The sequence below is a fragment of the Leptodactylus fuscus genome, chromosome 2, assembly GCF_031893055.1.
Source record: "Leptodactylus fuscus isolate aLepFus1 chromosome 2, aLepFus1.hap2, whole genome shotgun sequence".
NCBI lineage: Eukaryota > Metazoa > Chordata > Amphibia > Anura > Leptodactylidae > Leptodactylus > Leptodactylus fuscus.
This window is the reverse complement of record NC_134266.1, coordinates 59,145,200-59,171,839: the sequence shown is the minus strand read 5'-3', so window position 1 is coordinate 59,171,839 and position 26,640 is coordinate 59,145,200. Positions and strand designations below refer to the sequence as shown.

General features: G+C 40.5%; 1 protein-coding gene across 5 annotated transcripts in view; it reads right to left on the bottom strand.

The window, feature by feature from the left end:
- The window catches only part of CNKSR2 (connector enhancer of kinase suppressor of Ras 2), a 269,014-nt gene that overhangs the window by 42,641 nt on the left and 199,733 nt on the right, over positions 1 to 26,640 (bottom strand). For all 5 annotated transcript variants that reach the window (XM_075263811.1, XM_075263813.1, XM_075263812.1 and 2 more), the window contains 5 exons: positions 24,413 to 24,486; positions 18,724 to 18,795; positions 6,659 to 6,726; positions 4,325 to 4,425; positions 515 to 1,043 (listed from right to left, as the gene is read on the bottom strand). In XM_075263811.1, the coding sequence (XP_075119912.1) occupies positions 515 to 1,043; positions 4,325 to 4,425; positions 6,659 to 6,726; positions 18,724 to 18,795; positions 24,413 to 24,486 (844 nt within the window). The remainder of the gene's footprint in view (positions 1 to 514; positions 1,044 to 4,324; positions 4,426 to 6,658; positions 6,727 to 18,723; positions 18,796 to 24,412; positions 24,487 to 26,640) is intronic.

Here is a 26,640-nt window from a genome sequence, read left to right as displayed (position 1 = left end):
TATAGCACATAAAAACATCAAATGAGAGACATTGGCTTGTACAGACTGCTGTGCGTTTCGTGAAGCCATGGTACAGTCACATATGGGTCTGCGTGGTAGGGATAGAATCGTGTAAGGAAAAAGCATCTTCTATGTATAGAAACACTAAGTGACACCAATAAACACTTTGGTGCCGGGTCCTCCAACTGTGAGTGTTTCAGTTCTTTGCTATAAAAAGATCAATTGGGTTTCTTATAGAGAGAATCCATTACCTGTAGAAAGGAGAATGTAAATGTAAATGCTGCGGAGAATGGCTGCTATTACCTCTTTGAGGCAGCTATAATTGTCTAATGAATCACTTCCTAAGCATCGTGTCACCACATGCCTACTGTGAATGGAAATCCTATTGTAGATATTTCTTTAAATGGTGTATGGTGAGCCATGACGTGTTTAGTTCATTCATATGTCTCTATTTGATGCAATAAGATCATCTACGTTGGCATCTTTTGTGCTACAGAACAATATTTTTACTTACTTGCTTCGTCTGGCTTTTCCGGCTCTTGAGAAGGGTCTTGCTCTACCATTTCTTCTTTGTGAGGAAAATCTGTTGGTTCCAATATACTCACTGGGGACAAGGGAGCGCAATGACTTAAGCCTGCATCTCTTGGTAGTGTAAAACTGCGCGGTTTTGCCCCACTGCTACTCAGTACTTGTAACCGGTTCCCTTCCACTAAGGGAAATGGGCCGTAATGATCTTGTTGGTGACATTTTGGAGCTGGAAGTGTTGACTGCCGCCTGTGGTCTGGAGATGCTACCCCTGGGTCAGTGAACACAGAGTCCTCCAGAGGAAGAGTCTGAAGGTAATGAAGTCCTGAGCTGGTTAACGGTGTCTCAATTAAATCTTGCCATGATCGTCTTTGGCTGGCAGTTTTGCGCACTGGAGAATCAGTGGTGCTTCCTGCTGGTTCCTGACGGTATTCCTCGTGAGATGATTGGGACTGTGAGGTTTCTGTGGAAGATAGTCTGCCATGTTTCTGTTCCACAAAGGGGCTAGCACATGACATCTAAAAAAAATAAAGAAATATATGTATAGTCTTGTGATAGAAACATCAATAATCACTAGGGTTGAGCGATCGTGTTTGGAAAAAATGGGATTCCGATCGTCGATCGAGAAAATTTCACGATCGCGATCGGAATTCCGAACACGATCTTTTTAGGTGGGATCGGGATCAGTAGTATTTCCCACAATGCCTTCACACTGAGTATATAGTGTATACTCAGTGTGAAGGCTCCGCTGCGGTTCCATAGGAATGAATGGAAGCAGCCAACACACAGCCTTAACCCCCTGCGCGCCGGCTGCCTCCATTCATTCTAATGGGAGACTAGACTAACATGTCTCATAGCTACTTACCTCCAGAAATGGCTGCTCCGATACTCTTCACCTCGCTGCCAGTCCAGCTGCAATTTTCTTCGCCTCGCGGCCCCCTCCCTGCCAGGTTAGGAGAGTGTGGGCGGGTACAGGGCGGGGAGACGTCATGTCTCCCCTCCCAGTACCCGCCCACACTCTCCTGACCTGGCAGGGAGGGGGCAGCGAAGGGAGAAGAAGACTGCAGCTGGAGCGGCAGCGAGGCGAAGAACACCGGGCACCGGACCAGCCATCTCTGCAGGTAAGTGGACACCAGGGGGGACTAAGTAGCTAGAGGATTAAAAAAAAAAATCCTCTGGCTACTTAGTGATTCACCACACAGCGTGGATTCTAACAATTGTTAGATTCCATGCTGTATAGTGAATAGGATTGCTTTTAAAATCCGATCTCCGATTAATAAAAAAATCCCATTGACTTGCATTGGGATCGGAATTGGGATCGAGATCGGGTTCGTATGAAAAATGATCAGAAATCGGATTTTAAAATCAATCCTGAAAAGTCAGGATCAGCTCAACCCTAATAATCACATAAAAAGAACAAGGATATGGCCGCAAGTTCAATAATTTTTAAGAAAAAAAAAATGTAGAGGGTCATGTTCCAGCTGTAATACATAAATATATATGTTGTGTGTTTTCATAACTAACTCATATATTATAAATTCTCCAAACTTCTGTGTCTATCTTTGGTCTCCTAACCAGGATATGATGTAATTGTACATCCCAGTGATTATTTGGTCACACAATCCATAGGAGACCGGCTTTGGTGAACAACTGTCACCTGCTGTAATGGCCAGAATCAGAAAAAAAACACCAATCCAAGGAGTTACCGTATATACTCGAGTATAAGCTGACGCGAATATAAGCTGAGGCCCCTAATTTTACCACAAAAAACTGGGAAAACTTATTGACTCGAGTATAAGCCTAGGGGGGAAATGCAGCAGCTATTGGAAAATTTCAAAAATTAAAATGGTCGGAGTTTTTGGGTGCAGTAGTTGCTGGGTGCTGGGGAAGGGGAGGGGGTGTTTTGGTTGTCTGTCTACCCCTTCCCTGAGCTTGAGGACTGAGTTTTGTTTTTCCCCCACTTGGAATTCAGCCTGGCTGAATATAGGGTATCTGCAGTGCTCCTATTAACTCCTTCCCGACGGAACAGGAGCACTGCAGATCCCCTATATTCAGTAGACCGGGCACTTTCAGACACACGGATACCTAATGTGTATGTGTTTCACAGTCATTTTCTACTTTTATAATAATAATAAATTTTATTTATATAGCGCCAACATATTCCGCAGCGCTGTACAATTTGTAGGGTTCAAATAAAGACAGAAAGATACATTACAAAGAAAATCATTTCACACAATGGGACTGAGGGCCCTGCTCGCAAGAGCTTACAATCTATGAGGTAGAGGGGGTGACACAAGAGGTAGCAGGGGCGGCATTGCTTATGCAGAGGTCAGACACTTTTGTAATAGAGGTGACTGTCATTGCATAAACATAAGACTTTATGAGCCGTCGACAGTTGTGTCCTTTAACATGTGGATGGAGCTTGGACCTATGGAGTTAGCATGAGATGACATCATATCATGTGGGGAAGTGTGGGACAGAGGAGGGTTAAGGGTTTACGTTAGACATTGTGATAGGCCTGTCTGAACAGATGCGTCTTAGTTTGCGTTTGAAACTGTAGAAATCGGGAGTTAATCTGATTGTCCGGGGTAGAGCATTCCAGAGAAGTGGTGCAACTCAGGATAAGTCTTGTATACGAGCGTGGGAAGTTCTGATACTAGAGTATGTAAGTGTTGTCATTGAGTGAGCGGAGAGCACGGGTTGGGCGGTAGACAGAGATGAGGGAGGAAATGTAGGGAGGTGTGGCATTATGGAGAGTCTTGTGGATGAGAGTGATAACTTTATATTTTATTCTATAATGAATAGGCAGCCAATGTAACGACTGGCACAGACCAGAGGCATCGCTGTAGTGTCTAGCCTGATAGATGAGCCTGGCCGCTGCATTCAGAATAGACTGTAGAGGGGAGAGTTTAGTGAAGGGAAGACCGATAAGTAAGAAGTTACAGTAGTCAAGGCGAGAATGAATCAGAGAGACAATAAGTGTCTTTAGTGTATCTCTAGTAAGGAAAGGGTGTATTCTGGAGATGTTTTTGAGGTGGAGGTGACATGAACGTGCAAGTGATTCAATATGAGGGGTGAAGGAAAGGTCTGCGTCAAACATGACCCCGAGGCAGCGGGCCTGCTGCCTAGGAGTTATAGTAAGGTCTGAGACTGCAATGGATATATCAGGGACAGATCTATTAGATGGTGGAAACAGTAGTAGTTCAGTCTTGGAGAGATTTAGTTTCAGATAGAGTGAGGACATGCTTTTATATGTATTCTAGGGAAAGGAGGGATTTAGAACTTTTATTTACTTTATTTTTTTATTATATTTTTTTAAAGCTTCTTTTTTTTTTCCAAACTATTTTATGGGAGATTCTATACATTACTATTGCAGCTGGTCATAGACACCCCTCCCCCCCCAAAAAAAAAAGGGGGGCTTTTTCACCACAAAAACTGTGCTGAAAAATTCGGCTTATACTTGAGTATATACGGTAATCCACTTATAAAGGAGTGAATAATTTGGCAAAAGCCCCATTGTTGCATTAGGTATCTATTAGGTACCTATTAGGCCATATCAATAGGTTATTATAGGCTGTAAGTCACTATCAGATCCAGGAGCTTCAAGTTCCTTTTACAGAATTCAGTAGAATGTCCACGGTCTATAATGTATAGTCTATGCCACATACTGTCCAGATGATTGGAAATGTGCATCAATATAGTGCCAACAGTAGATTGTCCATTTAACATATTCGGAGGTATACAAGCACAGAATTTAATAGAGTTGGGCAGTGAAAATATAAACTTAGAAGGTCCTTACTGCAGCTGGTCTTGGGTAAGTGTCATATGGTGGTGGTGGGCTGTCTTGTTTTGGAGTTGATGGAGTCTCTGGTTCTTCTTGGTCACTTTCACTCCAGTAATCTGCAAGGCATAGTGATATGCGATACAAAACACACTATCTAACATGAACATGGATCCTTCATGTATACAATATATGGCAACCTCTCCAATAGACCGCTGCTTTGAAAAGACACCAACATTCTTGACCAGATTTTTCTGTAACAATTTTTCACTTCTCTTTGATGGCACGCACTACCTCTCTCCATGGCCACTATCAGTGCAATATTGGGTGGTTGCCTCCAAGAGTTTTCTTTGTATTTCATTTGACTAGCATGACTAAGCTGAGCCAATCCTAAATGTAAACTGGGCCTTATCCAAAAATAAAGCTTTTGTCATGGTATTTAACCTTATTAAATTAATTTAGGTAGGAAGGGGGCTACGAGGAGACAGCAGTGTGTGGATTTATTCACTGCATAAATATTATTTCCATAGAGCATTTAATTACATTTATTTAATTAAAATAATAAATCTAATATTATAACATAATACACATATAAATAATACTGCATAATACAGAGAAACCACTTTTAAACATCCACCCAAAATCGCATTAAAAAGTGGTCTTCGTTGGTGTGGTCTTCTCAAAGAAGATGGTTGGTATGGAAAACTGACAGTCACAGAAAACCTGGGTCTGGGTAAGCGGGTGGTCTTCTAAGAAAAGTGGTCTTTTGGAGAAGTTTTACTGTAATAATACGATATAATAATAACATAATAATATCATAAAAATATAACATAACACATGATGAGTACAGAGCAAAAAATTTAAAAGCTTTAGGCTGAGGCCCCACATTGTAGAAAAGCGGATTATTATTTTTTTTTTTTTGCAGATTTTGCTGTGGTTTTTGAGCCAAAGCCAGGAGTGGAAGTAATCGGCAGGAAAGTCATTGAAGTCATTACATCTGCAACAAAATAAGCAACTTTTCCGGATGTAGGGCCTTAGCCTTTGCCCCTTTGCAGACGACTGTGTGTTAGGTCAGTGTACTATCCGGGTTTTTCCTAGGTAGCAGACTGAACCATTCATTTCTTTGGGCCTGTAAACATGACCATGAATGATATGGTCGCGTGTACCAGCAAACAGTCTGCGGACCTGCTTCTGTGGATCCTATTCATTAAATGAAAGAAGCCTCAGAAGCATGGCTGGCACACGGGTGACATCAGTGCGTCGCCTGAGTGCTGCCCGTGCAATTCATAAACGGCAGCCGGTTAGCACACGGTCGTTTGTAACCGGCTTTTGGCTGTATCTCCTCGTAGGGGTTCATCCATGTCTATAGTGTGGCTAGGATGCATCTGCAGCCATATCTAAATGATTTTCTAATAGAAGCAGCTGGAAGCCCTTACATTTTTATTGGCGATGCAGCAACTTGTGAAACAGCAGTTGTGAAACAAAGTGTGCACCCTCTAGAAATGAAGGGCGTTTACATTTTAATAGTGCGCCATTCTCCATCATTTGCCATTCAGATCCCTGCACTCTTCCGTCACAGTGTGACCACTACGTAGAAATCCAGTGTGAATAAATCATAACATTGGTATTTCCAATTCACTATATTTTCTGTTCTTGTGCAGCACTCTTGGTGTGTATCAGTACACAAGATATGCTTTGCTGCACAGACTATTTTTGTCCTACACACATTAACTGAACACCCACACATGTCCAAGAGCCACTTCATCTTGCAGGCAGTGTCTATATAACATTCAGAAGGTTTAGATAAACTGGGGTTTATATCTATATTACTCAAAGAGGGAAAAAAAATTGTTTTCGAACTCTAAACCTTGAAGACTACACTATAAAAGCAAATCTGCTGCCCGTATGGTCTGCATGTCCCCCTTCAAGAGACAGTACCACCTACAGCCCCTATTTGGTACTGCCCACTGCCCTCGTTAAAGGGAGTCTCTCACCCCAACCCAGCAAATCCACCCAGCCCTGTAGATAGCGTTTAGAGTTTTCCCCTTGTGATTGGCTGTTCTTGTCAATATGCAAATGAGCTCTTTAGAACAATGAGGACAATGCAGAGGCAACTCCCTTGTTGTTCTAAAGAGTTAATTTACAATTTGCCAAAAACAGCAATATCTTGGCAATGGAGGAACCAATTCACAAGAGAAATATTTGGGGATAGATTCCCTTTATAGTGATAGGGGCTAACCTGTAATACCAGACACATATGGCGGCCAGGAATGGCCCTGTTTTTTTTTAACAAAAAGTAGACCTTTTTTTCGAATCTTCACTAAATTCAGAATATTTATACTCAATAATTACCTTGATCTTGCTTGAGCCGCTCTCTTTCTGCATAGCCGGAAGCAGCAAGGTTAACTCTACTCATCCACCTTAACAAGGAAAAATAGTAAAAAAATATATTGTTTTACTTCCTTGACATTTAACCTTTTTGCAAAAATAAACAAAAATCACACAATAATAAGAGTGCAGAACACAAGGTTTTATATGAAAAATGACTAAGAAGTTGACACGTCATCCAAAATCTGCAAGTCTTGTTCTATACAAGTGGGATGTGTTGGAAAAGCACGTTCAATTAATGGAGGCCCCACTGACAGGACTTTTCTAGCCCCATATGGATTTTTTATACTATCCACAGCCTAGGTTGTCAGTATGTGATTTGTTGGGGTATAGTCATAGCTCTGGCGAATTGCAGTACTGCTCCTATAACTTGAATAGAATCAGCCTGTACATGCTCCACACCCACCACACCAGATTCTAGCAGATCACATAGATAGATCTCACAGATCACATACTGGTGACCTAGCCTGTATGAAAACTCTTTATGGGGCTGGAAAACCCCATAAGGATGCTCTTCTGCTAGATACCATAAGATATCTTCAGATGTTTTGTGGAGTCCATATCCAAGGTTAAAGCAATTTTGATAACTCGAGGGGGACTTATGTAATATTAGGCTTTGATTTTAAAGATATGGCTTATCGATGTATATATACTCGGAAACTCTCTTTTGTTAAGTATTTTATTCTTCAGTTTAATATTCCGTTCAGTAATCTAGGCTTGATTTTCAAAGGAAAACTCATCTAAGACAGCTACTGTGCCCACAGGGCCCGTAAGTCAGGATTTCACAGACCAAGAAACTTCCGCAGAATTTTATTCTTTCCACCTATTCATTCCTGTCTGTCAGTCAACACTTTATTACGTCCAAGAACCAGGAGGTTCATGAGGAACACTAAAGCTACGTTAACATCTTCGTTGGAGTCTCTGTTTGGAGACTTTGTCAAAAATCGCCAAATTAAAAGAACTGCAAGTCCGATGGTTTATGTTTAACAGGATGGACACTTGATGGACCCCATTATAGTTACGGGGATCTGTGGGGCTCCACAAGTGATTGCTGTTATAACACTCCATCTATCCATTGTTTTGGTCCTTCGATGAACCAGAACAAGAGATATGCCATGGCTAATGTGAACCTAGCGTAACAGTAGATACCATTACATAGTGTCTACAGCACTGTACTACATCACATGCAATTGTGAAATTACACAACTTAATATATCTATAATGATTATTTTAGCTTGATTATCAGACTGTAAAAAGAAGAATTTTACAACAGTATTTAGATTTTACATATATAGCATTACTCTATAGACAGTGGTTAAATTGGGCCAGAATGTGCTGGAGTTCAGTTCCGACATAATTGCCAAATTACTTTAAGGCATAAATGTGTCTGAAGTGGAATGTGTGGCACTTATGCGCCACGACGTAAGCCCTTGCATCACGTACATCATTGAAAATGGCTGACATCTGTGGGGAGTGCGCCGAAGCCAGCGGGAGGTAAATAACAGTGTTTTTTTTATCCTCCCTGGGCCCTGGGTTTCTGATTATTATATTCTGGGGTCTGAAAAGATCCCAAAGTATAATAATTGTTCTTGGATGTCCACATTGGGGAATAATAGTGTGTGCAGGGGCCACTATGGGGAATAATTCTGTGTGCAGGGGCCACTATGGGGCATAATACTGTGTGCAGGGGCCACTATGGTGGATAATACTGTGTGCAGGGGCCACTATGGTGGATAATACTGTGTGCAGGGACCACTATGGGGCATAATACTGTGTGCAGGGACCACTATGGGGCATAATACTGTGTGCAGGGACCACTATGTGGCATAATACTGTGTGCAGGGGCCACTATGGGGCATAATACTGTGTGCAGGGGCCACTATGGGGGATAATATTGTGCGCAGGGGCCACTATGGGGCATAATACTGTGTGCAGGGGACACTATGGGGCGTAATACTGTGTGCAGGGGCCACTATGGGGCATAATACTGTGTGCAGGGGCCACTATGGGGGATAATACTGTGTGCAGGGGACACTATGGGGGATAATACTGCGTGCAGGGGCCGCTATGGGGGATAATACTGTGTGCAGGGGCCATTATGGGGCGTAAATTATGCCCCATAATAATGTGTGCAGGAATGCAGGGAGGGGGAAGGGGGGGTGTTTGCCAGTCGGTCAGGGTCTTCAGCAGGGGAAGGGGGGGGGGTGTAGCATTCCCCATAAATTTTTTTTCCCAATGTAAGCACTGCCTATAGATGAAGAAACTTCTACTGCTCATGTTATGCATTGGAAATTCTATAAGGCACTAGAGAAATATCCTAATGATTCCTATTTTACCCTCAATCTATGGAGAGATTGATGTTAAGAAGAAGTAAAGGTGTATAGGTGACGTATAAAGAACGGTAGCTCCTTATAAAAAAAAAAAAAAAGCAACCTGCAGAGTTCTTTTATCCTTCCAGAGCTAGATGTGAAATCGTTTGCTCAAAGTCAAAAGGGTTGGCTCGGACATGAAGCCGGATTAATCTGGATAAAGCGAGGGCCTCAATGTTGAGCAGTTTGTTCCATAGACTCTTCCGTGAATTTGCAAGTCATACTCAGACTATTTGAAGGAACGGAGATATCAACTGTTCAGATGTTTTGGCTGGAGTGGTCTCTGTCATATGACAGCTTTTGGCAGTTGTAGCTAACAGCCAATAGGATCTAGTTACAGGTCATATCCCGGTGATAAACTATGTACTGCTGGGTGGATAAAAAACAAAGCAAGTTCATCCAAAGTGCACTTCACTGCCATGGCTAGCTATAGTGCTTGTATTGTTTAAGGCAGATAAAGAGGGAAATGACAGCATTCATTGCCTTCAAAAGTTTCACATTTCCCATCTGGCATTTTATATCTTGTAAATAAATAGATGGTAAAGTGAAATGATAAGAAATAATAATAATAAATGACTTATAGTAATGTACTGTAGACATACAATCGCCTACACTGAAAACATATATACTGTCACAAGGTGGTCTGGGTGAGACATACATATGGTGTATGAGACCTTTGGGACTGATTAATCTCTCCATGCTCTGATCTTGGGGACTGGTTGGTTGTGGTCCATGACCATAGGGATCTATTTATTTGTTGTCTACAGGTAATTCATACAGAAAGAATAATCGAGGTCTACATTCATACAACCGATGGGTAAAATGGACGTGAAAAATTAACATTTTTTATGACCATTTTGCCCCTGAGGGGTACTTTTTTATGGCTCTGTGAAAACAGTTTTAAAAAAAATGGGACATGATCTATTTTTTTTTTTTTTTTATCAAGATCCATTATAATGCACCATCAAAAAATTTGGTCACGTCAATAGCGTTATTCACATGAATGAATTTTAATACAGCTGTGAGCTAGAGAAGATGTCATACACAACACAGTTCCAACAAGGTATGAGCAGACATCCATTCACATGAATTTGGAAATTTTGGGAAAATAGAATACTGAATAGAACAATATAGAAGAGCACCATGGTCATACGACTGACTTGGAGACGGAACAAAGCAACTACTTGTGATCCTAGTGGAATCATACTGGCACTAAGAACCTTCAATCTTGCATATGATACAAGCAAGTGGCCATGTGACGTGGTAGAACATCATATTACGTCAAAATACATTCGAACTGCAGGTAATTTTGAATAAAGTTAAACAGATGTATACTTCCTTACTTTTTCTCTAGGCTGGACATGCCAAATATGTGTCTCAAGAAGACTAGCTTCACAATAACCTAATTTTGTGCAATTTTGTCACAAAGTGAAATGCTATGTGTCTACGTGTTATCACACTGTGGTTGTTTGTTGTGTCTTCTCAAAGGCTTTGGTAGCATGTTGTGATATTGTATTGAGCAGGTTTCATGAGCAATAATAATCCTTAACCTCAACTCAAGCTGAGGTCTCTAGAAATGCCCCTCAAATCTGCATTTGGACAGTTCACTTCTCTGTTTAGGAATATGCCACAGAAAACAAATAAGGTCTACCGTCAGCAAGTAAGCAGTTACCTATAATCCAATGCCATTTAGGTTTGCAGAATCTAAGGTGCCCCCTGATGTATTGACCGGAGCCCGCCGCAAGGCAGATTGGGCTTTGACGACTTGAGACCCAGGTTGAAAAGCCAGAGAGAAAACCAAACCAGTAACTGTGAGGTGGGCCGTGGGTAGTAAACAAGCTGAGGTCAAACCAAAAGAGTATGCAATAGCCAAATCGTAACCAGAGATGTGTCAAAGTTCAAGCCATAGTCAAATCCAAGAGGTCACAGATACAGCCAAATCAAAAGCAGAGGAATAGTCCAAGAGAACATGTCAAACGTCAGAAACCAGGAAATTTTCGATGTCAAAGTTTCAGGACGCAAAGACAGACAAACAAGGAGTTGAGCTACAGAAACAATCTTAGGCAAATGACTAGTGCCAGAGCCAAGTTTAAATACCCCATTGTATCCATGGATTGGATGGTAAAGATGGTGTCTGCCTCTCAAAGTCCTGATAGGCTGAGTAGATCCAGGCAGAGTGTGACTAGTGGGCATGCTAAATGACAGGTGCAAGGTGGACGAATAGGATTAACATGAAGCTAGACATTTCTTTCTTTGCAGAATATCTCTTGACAACTTAGTGCACCCATAAGATAAGCAACTCAGTTCCTTACTAACATTGGATCATTGAGAGGCACCTCCAGGTTTGTGGCTTCCTTGTGCGATAAGTTGTCACTAATAAATTAGTGCTTATATGTATATGATTAACATTTAGGTGTGAGGATTTATATTAAACCTTACACAAGCCTCAGCCTGGTCTCCCTGTGCTATCTCAGCACATTGATAAGTACAAGCAGGTTCTCCATCCATTGTTCATCATTATTAGAGAGACAGCTACTTCATTCTTCAGCAAACAACAAGCCTAACACACTGCCAAGGTCCTAAGGTGCCATCTTCTGTGAACAAATTATTCAGCAGCTGGTAAAGCCCCTACAAAGCCTAATGCCAACATAACCAAGGCTTTGTGAGATTTGAAGCTCATTTCTGAGCATATATTGTACAATTTTTTATATTTATCACAGCATCAGTAGGACACCATTTGCCACAATACTACCATAGGGCATAGAGTACATGACTTACAATGCCCTACAGTGACTAAGAAATGGCCATTTAGCAATATATATAACTTTAAAATTGCTAATTTGTCATATGTCATTCCCATCATTCTCAAGGAAATTTTAATACGGTCACTATAAAAATGTTGCTTGGAAAATTACTTGAGCAAACTTTTGCAGCACTGAAGTTGTCTTTCTTGAGTTTTCTTCCGTAGCGTGATATGTTACATTATGAGTTGTATTTACTGGATAGACATATGACATTTTATATAGCTACGTCCTAGTGATACAACTTAGCAGGTTTAACCGAAAATTGTGTAAATAAAACCTTCTTATTTAGAAAATATTGATGACAGACAAATGTAAGGATCAGGCAATTTTGATATACTGTAGGTACATGCAGATAACTGCCCCTTGTCCTGAGGGACTGCTAAGTATCCGCATATACAACATGTATAAAACAACCTATATAAAAGTCTGTCAATGTGTAGAGGCTTAGAGACCATACATGCTAAGAATGCTGGGAAACAATATGCAAATAAGCTATCATTGATGGATTTATACCATTTGGAAGTTAGCTCCCTATAAATCAATGTCTATTTTTCAAGAAATCTAGATGATGTGCCCAGGACTTAAAGCAAACCTTAATATATCTTCCTAAGTATATGTACTCAGTTTGATCCAATAATGCAAATTTCTTTTTCACCTGATGTAAGCTTCTATCTATCTATCTATCTATCTATCTATCTATCTATCTATCTATCTATCTATATTGTGATATGGTGACAGGCAGAGTGCTGGAGTCCAGGTATATCAGCCCCAGGTTTCTGACATATGTGTGGTCCAGGGTGGGTTTTGTGTAGGTCTCAGCCCAGGTGTGGACAGATCCTGGGAGTGAGAAGAGGCGCCTGGGTCTGTCCTGACACTGAGAGTCTGGTGAGACTGTACTGTTCTACTTTGTTTTGTTTGTGTGGTTGGTAGTAAGCCACACGTATCGTCAGTTTTTACTGTATAGTTAGTGCTCGGACGAGCAGGGTTTTGTTTGACATCTTTGCCTAAAGTTAAGGCTGTATTTTATTTTGCTTATTCTGTACCTGAAGTGAACGTTTATTTATTTTTGCTGTTCTTCCAAATAAATTTGTTTTTATTATTTTTATTTTTTTCAAAAAGAAGTGAGACCAATCTGCAATCAGCTGTTTTGGGGTTATTGCTCATCAAAGCAGGGTACTAGTTTGGCTTTGCCTTTGTAGGCCACTGTTTGTAGCGCTGGAGCAAGTTTTCTTTTACAATCAATAAGGACTTATTTTCATAATTTTTTGGCTCTAGAATTCTTGCCAGGGGCATGCATGGTTTGTAAGACTCTTTATGGAGACATAGTACCTCTTCTTACCCATATCTATGGCCTAATATCTAGCCAAGATGGGGCTTTCTTCTCTTTGTAGGAGCTATATCCTGGCTTGGTTTTATTGCCAGATCATGTAATCTAACTACCTTGAACAACAGGCAATGATCTATAAGGAGCTACCTAAGAAAAGGTTGTAAGTTTTCTTTTTTCTATCAAGAAGGACTTATTTGCATACTGATTTATCCAAATCACATGATACATTTTGCTGTTTGTGCTAATCGCGAACTCAATTTGTCTCCATAACATGTGCATGGCATGAACATGGCACCATACCATGGTGACCAACCTGGTGGAAACCCATTATCTTATTTCTTTATATGAACATTTTTTGCACTTTAAAGCCTAATTTCAATTTATTTTCTGTATCCAAAAGCCATCACTTTTCAGGTTTCAAAAGGATCTTACATTACAGTACAATGCAGCTCTGAAGTAGTAAGAAGCAGAAATAAAATTTTATCAGGATTTTTAACAAGTCAGTGATTCGTGACATATTATACCCTGGCTTGAAGAATGGTTTATCTGTGAGAATTTATGATTTCTAACAGGGTTGGCAGGATTTCCTCATCTGGATATACAATGGCATATATTTCACTAGTCTATCTGCTGCTCCCATGCCATTTTGTCCTGCTTCTGTTGGCTGATAAAGTTTGAAATGTCAATGAACACGTGATCGTCACAATGTTGATGGTTGGAATATTCTAAACCAATCTTTATGCAAGTTATCCCTACGTGAAACACCAAGTCTTTTCATGGTGGAAAGCAGCCAGAAAATTAACTTGCCAAAATCTTATGCAGCACAACACTAATGGAACTAATGGGCCCTCAGTCCCATTGTGTGAAATGACGTTCTTTGTTTTGTATCTGTCTGTATCTGAACCCTACAAATTGTACAGCGCTGTGGAATATGTTGGCGCTATATAAATAAAATTTATTATTATTATTATTATTATTATTATTATTATTAACGGTCGTCCTGTAATGTAATGGTGCAGCTTTATTTTCTGTATGAACTTAATTTAAAACTATGGGGTAGATTTATTAAAATTTATTAAAATTCTTATGGAATTCCTCCAGTAGCGTGAGATGTTATATATCATAGTAGCACCGGCTTCTTAACCCCTTCCCGACATTCGCCGTAATAGTACGGCGCTGCAGGGAAGGGCTTCCCGCAAACCGCCGTACTATTACTGCGGATGCATGGTGCGCACACAGAAACTGTGTGCGCACCATGCACAGCGGGTGTCAGCCGTAATACACGGCTGACAATGCCCCGTAACACCCGTGGTCGGAACCGGGTCCGATCGCGGGTGTTAACCCCTGAGATGCCGGTGATCAACATGACCACCGGCACCTCCGGGATTACAGTGTCAAATGGTGGCGATCGGCACCCCCTGTGCCGGTTTTGGGGGGTGCCGGTGTTCATAGGGGGCAGCCCGGGGTCTGATCAGTGACCCCGGGTCTGCCCCTTCACTTACCCCGTCCTCGCGCCTGGCCGATCCTGCCGTAAATGAAGCTGTCAGCCTGTGCATCTACACAGGCTGACAGCTTCCTATACACTGCAATACACGTGTAACACGTGTATTGCAGTGTATATGTAGTGAAGCGGTGATCAGCCGATCACTGCTTCAATCCCCCATGGGGACAGAAAAAAAAAGTTACAAAAAAGTAAAAATAAAAAAAGTTTAAATAAGTTTAAAATAAAATAGAAATAAATAAAGCCCCAAAAATCCCATTTTCCCCATATAAAATGTTTTATTATAGGGGCCACACGGTGGCTCAGTGGTTAGCACTGCAGCCTTGCAGCGCTGGAGTCCTGGTGTTCAAATCCCACCAACGGCAACATACAAGGAGTTTGTATGTTCTCCCTGTGTTTGCATGGAATTCCATCCCATATTCCAAAAAGACATACTGATAGGGAAAAATGTACATTGTGAGCTCTATGTGGGGCTCACAATCTACATTAAAAAAAAAAAATAAAAAAAAAAAATGTTTTATTATGTAAAATAAAGAAAAATAGAAAAAAAACATTACATATTTGGTATCGCCGCGTCCGTAATAACCTGAACAATAAAATGAAAACATTATTTAACCCGAACGGCGAATTTCGTAAAAAAAAAAACGTAGAAAACCGCACAAAATAATGATTATTCACCACCTTTCCCTTACAAAATGTTCAATAAAAAGTAATCAAATGGTCAGATGAAAACCAAAATGGTACCAATAAAAAGAAGAGGTGTTCCCGCAAAAAATAAGCCCTCAACCAGCTCTGTCTAGCGAAAAATAAAAACGTTATGCCTTTCAGAAGATGGCGATGCAAAAACAATAGATTTTTTTCCCTGAATTGAATTCTATTCTGCACAAATCGCAACGCATTAAAAAATCATATAAATGAGATATCGCCGTAACCGTACCGACCCGCAGAATAAAGGTAACATGTTACTTATGCTGTACGCTGCACGGGAAAAAAAAAATGCTAAAAAGCATTGCCAGAATTGATGTTTCCTTTTACACCCCACCCAGAAAGAGTTAATAAAATGTAGTCAATAAGTTACAGGCCCCAAAATGGTGGCATTGAAAAGTACATCTAATACCGCAAACAACAAGCCCTCATATGGCCACATTGCCAGAAAATAAAAATAAAAATCTACCTTGTACAATGTGAAGACAAAAACCCCAAAAGTTGCCAAATCATTAGGACATAAGTGGCTGCGACTAGAAGGAAATGTGTAAGCGGTGCGAGCGTTTTCAGGGGACACCCCATATTTAGAGCTTATGAGAGAGAAGACACCAGCGCTGATCCCCCAGATTGCCCCTCTTCCCCGTCCGTGTCATAGGAGCTAGTGGGAAAATAGAATGGGATTTGGTGTACCCAATTTACTCCGCACAGCTTACACATTCACTTCGGGGTTACTAATGCTCACTACATTACTTGATAAATTCTTTGAGGGGTGCGGTTTTCAAAATGGGGTCACTTTCTAGAGGTTTCCACTGTTTTGACTCCTCAAGGGCTTTGTAAATGCAACATGGTTCCTGAAACTGATCACAGCCAGATCTGCCCTCTAAAAGCTCCTTGGCGCGCCTTCCCTTCTGCGTCTCACTGTGCGTCCACATATTAGTTTACACCCACAAGTGGGGTACTATGGTAGTCGGGAGAACTTGCCTAACAAATTGTGGGATGCGTTTTCTCCTTTAACCCCTTGTGAATGTTCAAATTCTAGGGCTGAACGAAAATATTAGTAAAATAAATTCAAATTTGAAAATTTCACCTCCATTTTGTATTAATTCCTGTTAAGCACTTATAGGGTTAAATTACTAGGTATATGTTGTTTTGGCTTATTTAAGGGGTGCAGTTTTGAAAATGGGGTGATTTATGGGGGGCTTTAATACAAGGGTCTTTCAAAACCCCTTCATAACTGGATTAGGCCCTTTAAAAAATGGGTTTTGGAAATTTCTTGAAAATTTTGAATATGGTTGTTTCACTTGTAAATCTTATAATGTCCGTAAAAATTAAAAGGGTGACTAAAGTTTGATGCCGACATAAAGCAGAGATCTGGGACATGAGATTTATGATATAATTTTGGAGGTCTGACTATCTGTATGTAATGCACATCATTTCAAACTTTATAAAATGCATATTTTTCAAAATTTCCACCAAATTTCCAATTTTTTCATAATTAAACACAAAAAATATCAACCAAAATTTACCACTAACATGAAGTACAATGTGTTACGAAAAAACAATCTTAAAATCACTTTGGTAAGTTAAAGCGTTCCAAAGTTATTGCCACATAAAGTGACACATGTCAGTTTTGAAAAATCGAGCTTGGTCAGGAAGTCAAAAAGTGCCATCGGCGGGAAGGGGTTAATAATCCTGTCTTGGGAGGACCCATGCTCCAGAATTGAAATCTACGCCAGTTAGAAACCTATCCATCTGCAGGGTTGGTTTGATATGTTGGGTTCCGGTGACAAGCTCCCTTTAAGAACCAGTCAGTAAAAAAATGTCTGTTTTAATAAATACCTGAATGTCTATGGCGTATGGCGCACTGACAGCACTGGCACTCAATGTGAACAGTTATAAGGATATTGCACTTGCACGAGCCCCTTTAATAAGCCAATCAGGAGGGGTGACAACTTCATACCACCCATAACACAGGGGAACGAAAAAAAAAAAATTTCTGTTGAGTTAAATTTTTGAGCTGTTTAATACTGAAATTGACATGCTGAACTCAAATCTGCAGTTACTGTTCTTCTATCACGTCAAGTCTTTTCTCTACAGCGTATCTTGATGTGACCACGCTAGGCTATTTCGTAATGCATGCGACAAGGTAGAGGGAGGTTGTGCACCCGTCTCCCGCACGCGTGGTGACGTCATAACTGTCCCGACTGACTGGGAGATGCTGAGAGGTGAGTACTCAGTGTCAGGCTGTGGGGAGCGCCATAGTTTCCTATACTGTGCGGGCAGGGGTGCGATAGGCAGTATACTGTGTGTGGTGGGGCTGAAATGTAGCACTGTGTGTGTAGTGCGGCTGCAATGGGGAATGTGATTGTGATGGAGCAATGGGCAGGCTTTGTGCCCTGCGCTCCAGACATCCTGTGTCCTGTTCTACTCTACTACCACAGAATAGAACAGAGCAGGCCTCGCACACGGATCTGTTTTCACGGTCGTGTGAGGGAAGCCTTAAGTATATTAGTCTGGCCCTCTGAAACCATTCCAATTTCTAATGTGGCCCCATGGGAAAATTGCCCACCCCTGGTCTAGATAGCTATCGTTTTCTGAATTTTGTTGTGAATTCTTGTTTGTAGACAAGCAGTTAGCAGAATTTATTCTTTTATAGACATAAGTACTTTTTTGCTTTCCTTTCGATCATGTCTGCGGCTTCATCTTCTCGTCGTAAGTGCCTCAACAGCCCTGATTCGTTTTGTTACATCTGTGGCAGTTTCACCATTCCAAGTCAAAACTTTACTACTTCTAAAACAATGGACCAAACTGAGCAATAAATAGCAATTGTAGGAAGAAAATAACTCTAGTATATTCAGATTAATTTCTGCTTCATTGTCATGTAAGTGTATATTTTGTAACATTTGCACGAAAAATGGAGGGTATCCTGTATCTTAAAAACTTGACATGCTAGAGAAAAACGGGGGTCATTTTTGGAACCAAGAGCTAAAAGTAAGTCTGAAACAAGTGTCAGATCTAAGTCAACAAAAATTGTGTTCCCCAGTGTAATCTAAAAGCCATGCAATTTGGATAACCCCTTTAATGTATATACTACATGCTATAGACTATATGGCTATTGACAACAGCAAGAGTGTCTATAGTCAAGTCCGTACAATTAAATGAAAGTAGACCTAATGGAGAATAGCATTCATAGTATTCATGTTATTCTAATGTGCTAACACACATACAGTATATCATATAAGTGAACTAGTAAATCCCCTTCTGTGCAGAAAATATAAACTCTCAGACCTAACAATAGACAAATACACATCATTCTTTGTTACCTGCTCATATCATCTAAATTGTCAGCAGCAAAGTAGAAGCTTTTGATCTTGGGATGGCAAGCTTTAAAGGCACTAAAAATTGAGAAAAAAATCTGTCAGTCATACACAGAAGCTGGGCGGACATTCCTCTGAATAATCACCAAATAAACCAATAAAAACTGGAAAGTGCAATATATTTATGGGGTGTTGGGTCTCATACACACATGATAGATTGCATCCAGGTTTCATATCAGTATTTGAAAATCAAAATCAGAAGTGGATACAAATGAGAGAAGACGTCAAAATCATTCTATTATATTACCTTTGTATTTAAAATCCAGTTCTCCTATTGGCTTAGAAATACTGAATAAGGCTAAGGCTCCACGTTGCAGAAACGCAGCTTTTTTTGTTGCCGTTTTTTAAGCCAAAAGCAAGAATGACTACAAAAGGAATGGGCAATAGAGGAAATTTTTATATTTCTACCTTTTGCTCAATCCACTCTTGCCTTTGGCTCAGAAAACCGCAACAAATTCTGCAACAACAAAAAAAAGCTGCGTTTCCGCAATGTGGGGCTTTAGCTTAAATCTGCAAATAAAGCCTTACGGTTTATGCCAATGTCATTCTTTAGGGGCAGTATGTGGCAGTATTATCTTGGCACTATATAGGGTTATTCTGTCAGAATATAGAATAGGCTTAGAATAAGCTTTGTGTGTCTAGTAGGGACCAAAATCACATGAATAAGAAGTAAAATATAGGAGTAATAAAGACAAATGTTTGAAATGTATTGCAAAGTTTGTTATCGTCAACCCGACTACTGATTTATGAAAAAAATAAAAGTGTACTTCCACTTTAACGTGAACTTGAAAAGTGATGTATGCTGGTCTATGTAAGTGCAGGATATAGTACACGAGGGAGAGAAGCTCAGATCTGTTACATAGAAGTTTGTATGATTTGTAGTGGAGGTTTTTTTGGAAAAAGCAGAGTAAATCTTAACTGGACTCCTAGGAGAGACAGTGAGAGTCCTCCTTACTAGAGATGAGCGAACAGTGTTCTATCGAACACATGTTCGATCGGATATCAGGGTGTTCGCCATGTTCGAATCGAATCGAACACCGCGTGGTAAAGTGCGCCCAAATTCGATTCCCCTCCCACCTTCCCTGGCGCCTTTTTTGCACCAATAACAGCGCAGGGGAGGTGGGACAGGAACTACGACACTGGGGGCATTGAAAAAAATTGGAAAAAGTCATTGGCTGCCGAAATCAGGTGACCTCCATTTTAGACGAATAGTGGATTTCAAATCCGGGTCATATGAGAATGTGAACTTTGTGACTATGAGACAGGGATAGCTGTACAGGCAGGGATAGCTAGGGATAACCTTTATTTAGGGGGGAATGTTATTAAAAATAACTTTTTGGGGCTCTATCGGGTGTGTAATTGTGATTTTTGTGAGATAAACTTTTTCCCATAGGGATGCATTGGCCAGCGCTGATTGGCCGAATTCCGTACTCTGGCCAATCAGTGCTGGCCAATGCATTCTATTAGCTTGATGAAGCAGAGTGTGCACAAGGGTTCAAGTGCACCCTCGGCTCTGATGTAGCAGAGCTGAGGCTGCACAAGGGTTCAAGCGCACCCTCGGCTCTGATGTAGGAGAGCCGAGGGTGCACTTGAACCCTTGTGCACCCTCGGCTCTGCTACATCAGAGCCGAGGGTGCGCTTGAACCCTTGTGCACACTCTGCTTCATCAAGCTAATAGAATGCATTGGCCAGCGCTGATTGGCCAATGCATTCTATTAGCCCGATGAAGTAGAGCTGAATGTGTGTGCTAAGCACACACATTCAGCTCTACTTCATCGGGCTAATAGAATGCATTGGCCAGCGCTGATTGGCCAGAGTACGGAATTCGGCCAATCAGCGCTGGCTCTGCTGGAGGAGGCGGAGTCTAAGATCGCTCCACACCAGTCTCCATTCAGGTCCGACCTTAGACTCCGCCTCCTCCAGCAGAGCCAGCGCTGATTGGCCGAATTCCGTACTCTGGCCAATCAGCACTGGCTAATGCATTGTATTGGCTTGATGAAGCAGTGCTGAATGTGTGTGCTTAGCACACACATTCAGCTCTACTTCATCGGGCTAATAGAATGCATTGGCCAATCAGCGCTGGCCAATGCATTCTATTAGCGTGAACTGAGTTTGCACAGGGGTTCTAGTGCACCCTCGGCTCTGCTACATCAGATTGCTACATCTGATGTAGCAGTGCCGAGTGTGCATCAGATGTGTAGTTGAGCAAAACTGACTCAGCACTGCTAAGTCTCTGCATTCGCATAGGAATGCATTGGCCAGCCTTCGGCCAATCAGCGCTGGCTCTGCCGGAGGAGGCGGAGTCTAAGGTCGGACCTGAATGGAGACTGGTGTGGAGCGATCTTAGACTCCGCCTCCTCCAGCAGAGCCAGCGCTGATTGGTCGAGTTCCGTACTCTGGCCAATCAGCACTGGCCAATGCATTTCTATGGGGAAAAGTTAGCTTGTGAAAATCGCAAACTGACAGGGATTTCCATGAAATAAAGTGACTTTTATGCCCCCAGACATGCTTCCCCTGCTGTCCCAGTGTCATTCCAGGGTGTTGGTATCATTTCCTGGGGTGTCATAGTGGACTTGGTGACCCTCCAGACACGAATTTGGGTTTCCCCCTTAATGAGTTTATGTTCCCCATAGACTATAATGGGGTTCGAAACCCATTCGAACACTCGAACAGTGAGCGGCTGTTCGAATCGAATTTCGAACCTCGAACATTTTAGTGTTCGCTCATCTCTACTCCTTACCTTGCCCAGATAAATCTCCCTGTATCAGTGAGTGTAATGTAGAAACTGTATATATTAAATAAACCAATATACCACAGAGCTCAGTTTCTTTATCGAATAACCCTATATATCACAGAGCTCAGCTTCTCTCCTCCATCATATAACCCTATATAATCACAGAGCTCAGCTTCTCTCCTCCATCATATAACCGATATATCACAGAGCTCAGCTTCCCTCCCTATAACATATAAGCCTATATATCACAGATTCTCTCCCTCTATCATATAAAGCTATATATCACAGAGCTCAGCTTCTCTCCCTCTATCATATAACTCAGCTTCTCTCCCTATAACATATAACCCTATATATCACAGAGCTCAGCTTCTCTCTATCATATAACCCTATATATTACAGAGCTCAGCTTCTCTCCTCTATCATATAGCCTATCACATAGCTCAGCTTCTCTCCCTATAACATATAACCCTATATATCACAGAGCTCAGCTTCTCTCCCTCTATCATAAAACCCTATATATCACAGAGCTCAGCTTCTCTCCTCCATCATATAACCTATATATCATAGAGCTCAGCTTCCCTCCCTCTATCATATAAACCTATATATCACAGAGCTCAGTTTCTCTCCTATATCCTATAGCCTATATATCACAGAGCTCAGCTTATCTCCCTATAACATATAACCCTATATATCACAGAGCTCAGCTTCTCTCCTCCATCATATAACCCTATATATCACAGAGCTCAGCCTCTCTCCTCCATCATATAACCCTATATATCACAGAGCTCAGCTTCTCTCCCTCTATCATTTAACCCTATATATCACAGATCTCAGCTTCTCTTCCACTATCATATAACACTATATATCACAGAGCTCAACTTCTCTCCCTATAACATATAACCCTATATATCACAGAGCTCAGCTTCTCTCCTCCATCATATAACCCTATATATCACAGAGCTCAGCTTCTCTCCCTATAACATATAACCCTATATATCACAGAGCTTAGCTTCTCTCACACTATCATATAACCCTATATATCACAGAGCTCAGCTTCTCTCCCTCTATCATATAACCCTATATATCACAGAGCTCAACTTCTCTCCCTATAACATATAACCCTATATATCACAGAGCTCAGCTTCTCTCCTCCATCATATAACCCTATATATCACAGAGCTCAGCTTCTCTCCTCCATCATTTAACCCTATATATCACAGAGCTCAGCTTCTCTCCCTTTATCATATAACCCTATATATCACAGAGCTCAGCTTCTCTCCCTCTATCATATAATCCTATATATCACAGAGCTCAGCTTCTCTCCCTCTATCATATAACCCTATATATCACAGAGCTCAGCTTCTCTCCCTCTATCATATAACCCTATATATCACAGAGCTCAGCTTCTCTCCTCTATCATATAACCCTATATATCACATAGCTCAGCTTCTCTCCCACTATCATATAACCCTATATATCACATAGCTCAGCTTCTCTCCCACTATCATATAACCCTATATATCACAGAGCTCAGCTTCTCTCCCACTATCATATAACCCTATATATCACATAGCTCAGCTTCTCTCCCACTATCATATAACCCTATATATCACAGAGCTCAGCTTCTCTCCCTCTATCATATACTGGTCTGAGATCTGGCAGAAGAAACCACCTGATAAGTTCACATTAACTTTTTTGAATCAATAGGTCCTGTCCAACTACTCATGCTAAAAAAAGTTTGGCACATAAATGTGCAAAGTTTGCCAAAGGGTTTCAGCCTTGGAGCAATATTTTACAACAGTGACAATACTGTCCTTTCATCCACATCAGACTGACAGCTTTACCTATGTGCATTGTACTTCAGCAGAGTGCTCTAAAGTCAGTAAGTCAGCATCTGTTCTCACTCACTTCTTTCTTCCAGTACGATGACATTTAGTATCCACTCCTAATAGTGGGGAGCGAAGTGCTAAATGTCAGAAGTATGAACAATTGACTGCAGCTAGCTGTGCCAGGTGAATTGCCAGTCTTGTTCCAAACCTTGGACAACAGTGCTGAAAACTATCAATAGGACTGAAACACCCGGTCTTTATTGTACTGTAAATGCTGAATAATACATGGCAGTTGCAATTGAGGCATACTATACCGCTTCTGGTTTTCAATATCAGCAGAAAAAAGCAATTTCCAGAGCCTACACTGTCAAACAGAAATAAGCGCGACGCATGCTTTATCTACAGGAAAGTAGTAAGTCTAAAATAGCTAATTAAATAGATGAAGAGCGTTTTACTCCATTTACAGGGATTTATTTATGCACTGGCATTTGGGGCTTTGCAGTAAAATGTCTCTTTGGACAGGGTCAGTAATTCTGCTGTGAAGGTAAGAAAGTTACAGACAAAATAAGAACTAGTGTCAGATTTTACATAGAATTTACAATATTGCTGCAACCACAGAAGGCTTCATCTAATGGAACGTGGTACAATTTCTGTCCCATGAATCCAACAAAAAAAAGGTTACAACATGATCAACTTGATGTTATATTATGGATCTACAGATGTGCCCATTCTTATATTTTTTTAAGACATGTTGGATAAACAATGCCTGACAGTTCATCAACATGTGCCCTGTTCATGAATCTGTCACATGGATAACAACTGTGCGTCATTTACATGGTGCTGTCTTTTTTTTACTGCAGTATTTATAGGCATTTTTCCTACTAAAAAATTAAAAATTGCACTGTATTATGTGAGAAATACAATGTAAAAATAGTTTAAAAAAAAAAAAAATCCATTATTTTTATTTAACCAACAAACATTATTTTACAAATGTATATATACAAAATCAGAATTGCTCTCTCCGCAAACATGATGTAACAGAAGTCATTCGTACCAGTCTGGGCCTACTTACAATTTCTTACGACACTCGCTGGCTCGATCAATTTTAAACTCCGGTAGACTGATAAACCCCTCTGCTTTCTCTTCCTAAAATAAATAAGTAAAAAAAAATAAAATATAAAAAATAATATACAAACAGCAACAAATACAATGTGACAACATGCCAGATATACAAGCAATACACCCAGTTGTGTTGTTTTAATCTAAGCAGGACTAAATTTATTTGTTAAATAATTTCCTAATATATCTTTATGGCAATTCGATCTTAATTTTTTTTTAGTTCAGAGCTCCAAATCCCATTGGTAGAAAATATTAAACTTCAAACAAATTTATTTTATTTTAATGACAGAATTTGTGACATGAATAAATATTACTATATACCTTAATAACAAATTTGGGTTCCTTTCTGGGAAATCCTGCACTGAAATCCAGTTTGTTTCCATGTTTATTGCTAGCTCATTGGAGTTGGGGTGGATAGGTTCTTCTATACAGGTAGGGAGAGGCTGAAAAATTGGTTATAGGTTGGACTTGATGAACTGATGTCTTCATCCAACCTCATCTACTATGTAACTACTATGTAACTATGAGAGTCTTAGCTTTCACAGGAAACCAAGATCATAGTTCTAACTGTGTTATTTCTGGATATATCTCCAATGAGAATCACGGCCAAGACTGGAGCTGCTGATGATATCCTTGGAAGTAATATAGGTACATGTGCCACAAGAGTCTCATCTTTCACATGGCACAAAAATGAACGTTCTATGTTTATAATGCCCAAGATATAACAGTGTAAGTGACTCCAACATAGAAATGGTGGATTTTGGCACAAGAATTTACAAAAATTTTGTATATATAACAATATTTATTAATATCTTAAATACTGTTGTTAAGATTGTTTGAAAGTTTAGTTATTTATGGTGGTGGTGACAGAATCGTGTAACTCTGAGACTGTACCGGGAACAAGGATCGGAAAATTGGAACTCTGGCAGCTATTTAGGTATATTAATAATATGCTGGACCTGAACATGACCTAAGGTTTGAAGGGCGTAGATGAACTTTATGACCTTGGATTCTTCACGTAGCCATAATGAAGAAACCGTTCCTGTGACAACAGGCAATTTGTCACTTTTATGAGTCAAAAGTAACAATGAGGATAAGAATACACAAGCACTTAGTCCCAAATACTAAATATCATGTATAATACAGTAGTCTATGCTCATTCCACCCACATGACAGAATAAATCTTTAAGAAACCTGCCATATAAATTTGTCTTTGTCAAAGAATCTTCTTAAACCAAGCGCAGAATATCAAACAGAGCCGCTTCATAGCAGGGCTGTGGTTCATTTTAAGCTACTATACGTGAAAACGCACCACATGAAATATTCACTGCTGCCTATTCTTCCAAATTATTCCAAAGGACGGTGATTATCTGTCCAAGTGTCACACGATTGTTTGATTTTAGTATTTTGCCTAAGGTGGCAATTCCGAGAAATATGTCACAATCACAGAAAACGTCAAAACTGCTCAATCACAAATACAAAACATACAGCTTTTCTGGGAAAAGTCCTTGCTGGATTGAAATGGGAGCTGTTCGCAGTGAAGTATCAAAGCAACGTGGTGCTGTATGCTGGCAGAAATAAGCTCCTAATACAATGTATGAAGCCTCTAAGACTTCAAAGCACCAAGTAAGTTTTGCTTTTTTGACACTGATCAACAGAAAATATTTTACAGGGTAGTTAATGGCTATGAACTGGAAAAATACAACATGGTCGTGTTGTACATGTAGGCATCACTGCCTAGGTGTGTGAATGGCTATGGCATGTGATCACCGCAGGAAGTAAGCAGAAATCACTGGGGCTCACTAATTAAAGGAGTGAGTATAGGTTTATTTTATTTAACCCTTTCCCTGTTTTTGACAACATTTTTATTGATCACAATATACCTTTTTGAGGATGCAATTTTTTATGTATCCTTATATACAAGGGCGTGACAAGTAATTTATAATGGGGCCCCACTCTGCAATGACCATCTCAAGTAGCACGTTCAGGAATTGAGTAGGGCTGAGCCGATCTTGAGATTTCAAGATCGATTTTAATATCCAATCATTTTCCAGCCGATCTTGATCCCGATTGTGAAATTTGCTCGATCTCTGATCGGGATACGATCTTTAAAGATCCCGATCACTCAACCCTAATTGTATATTATATATACATTAGGGTTGAGCTGATCTTGAGGTTTTA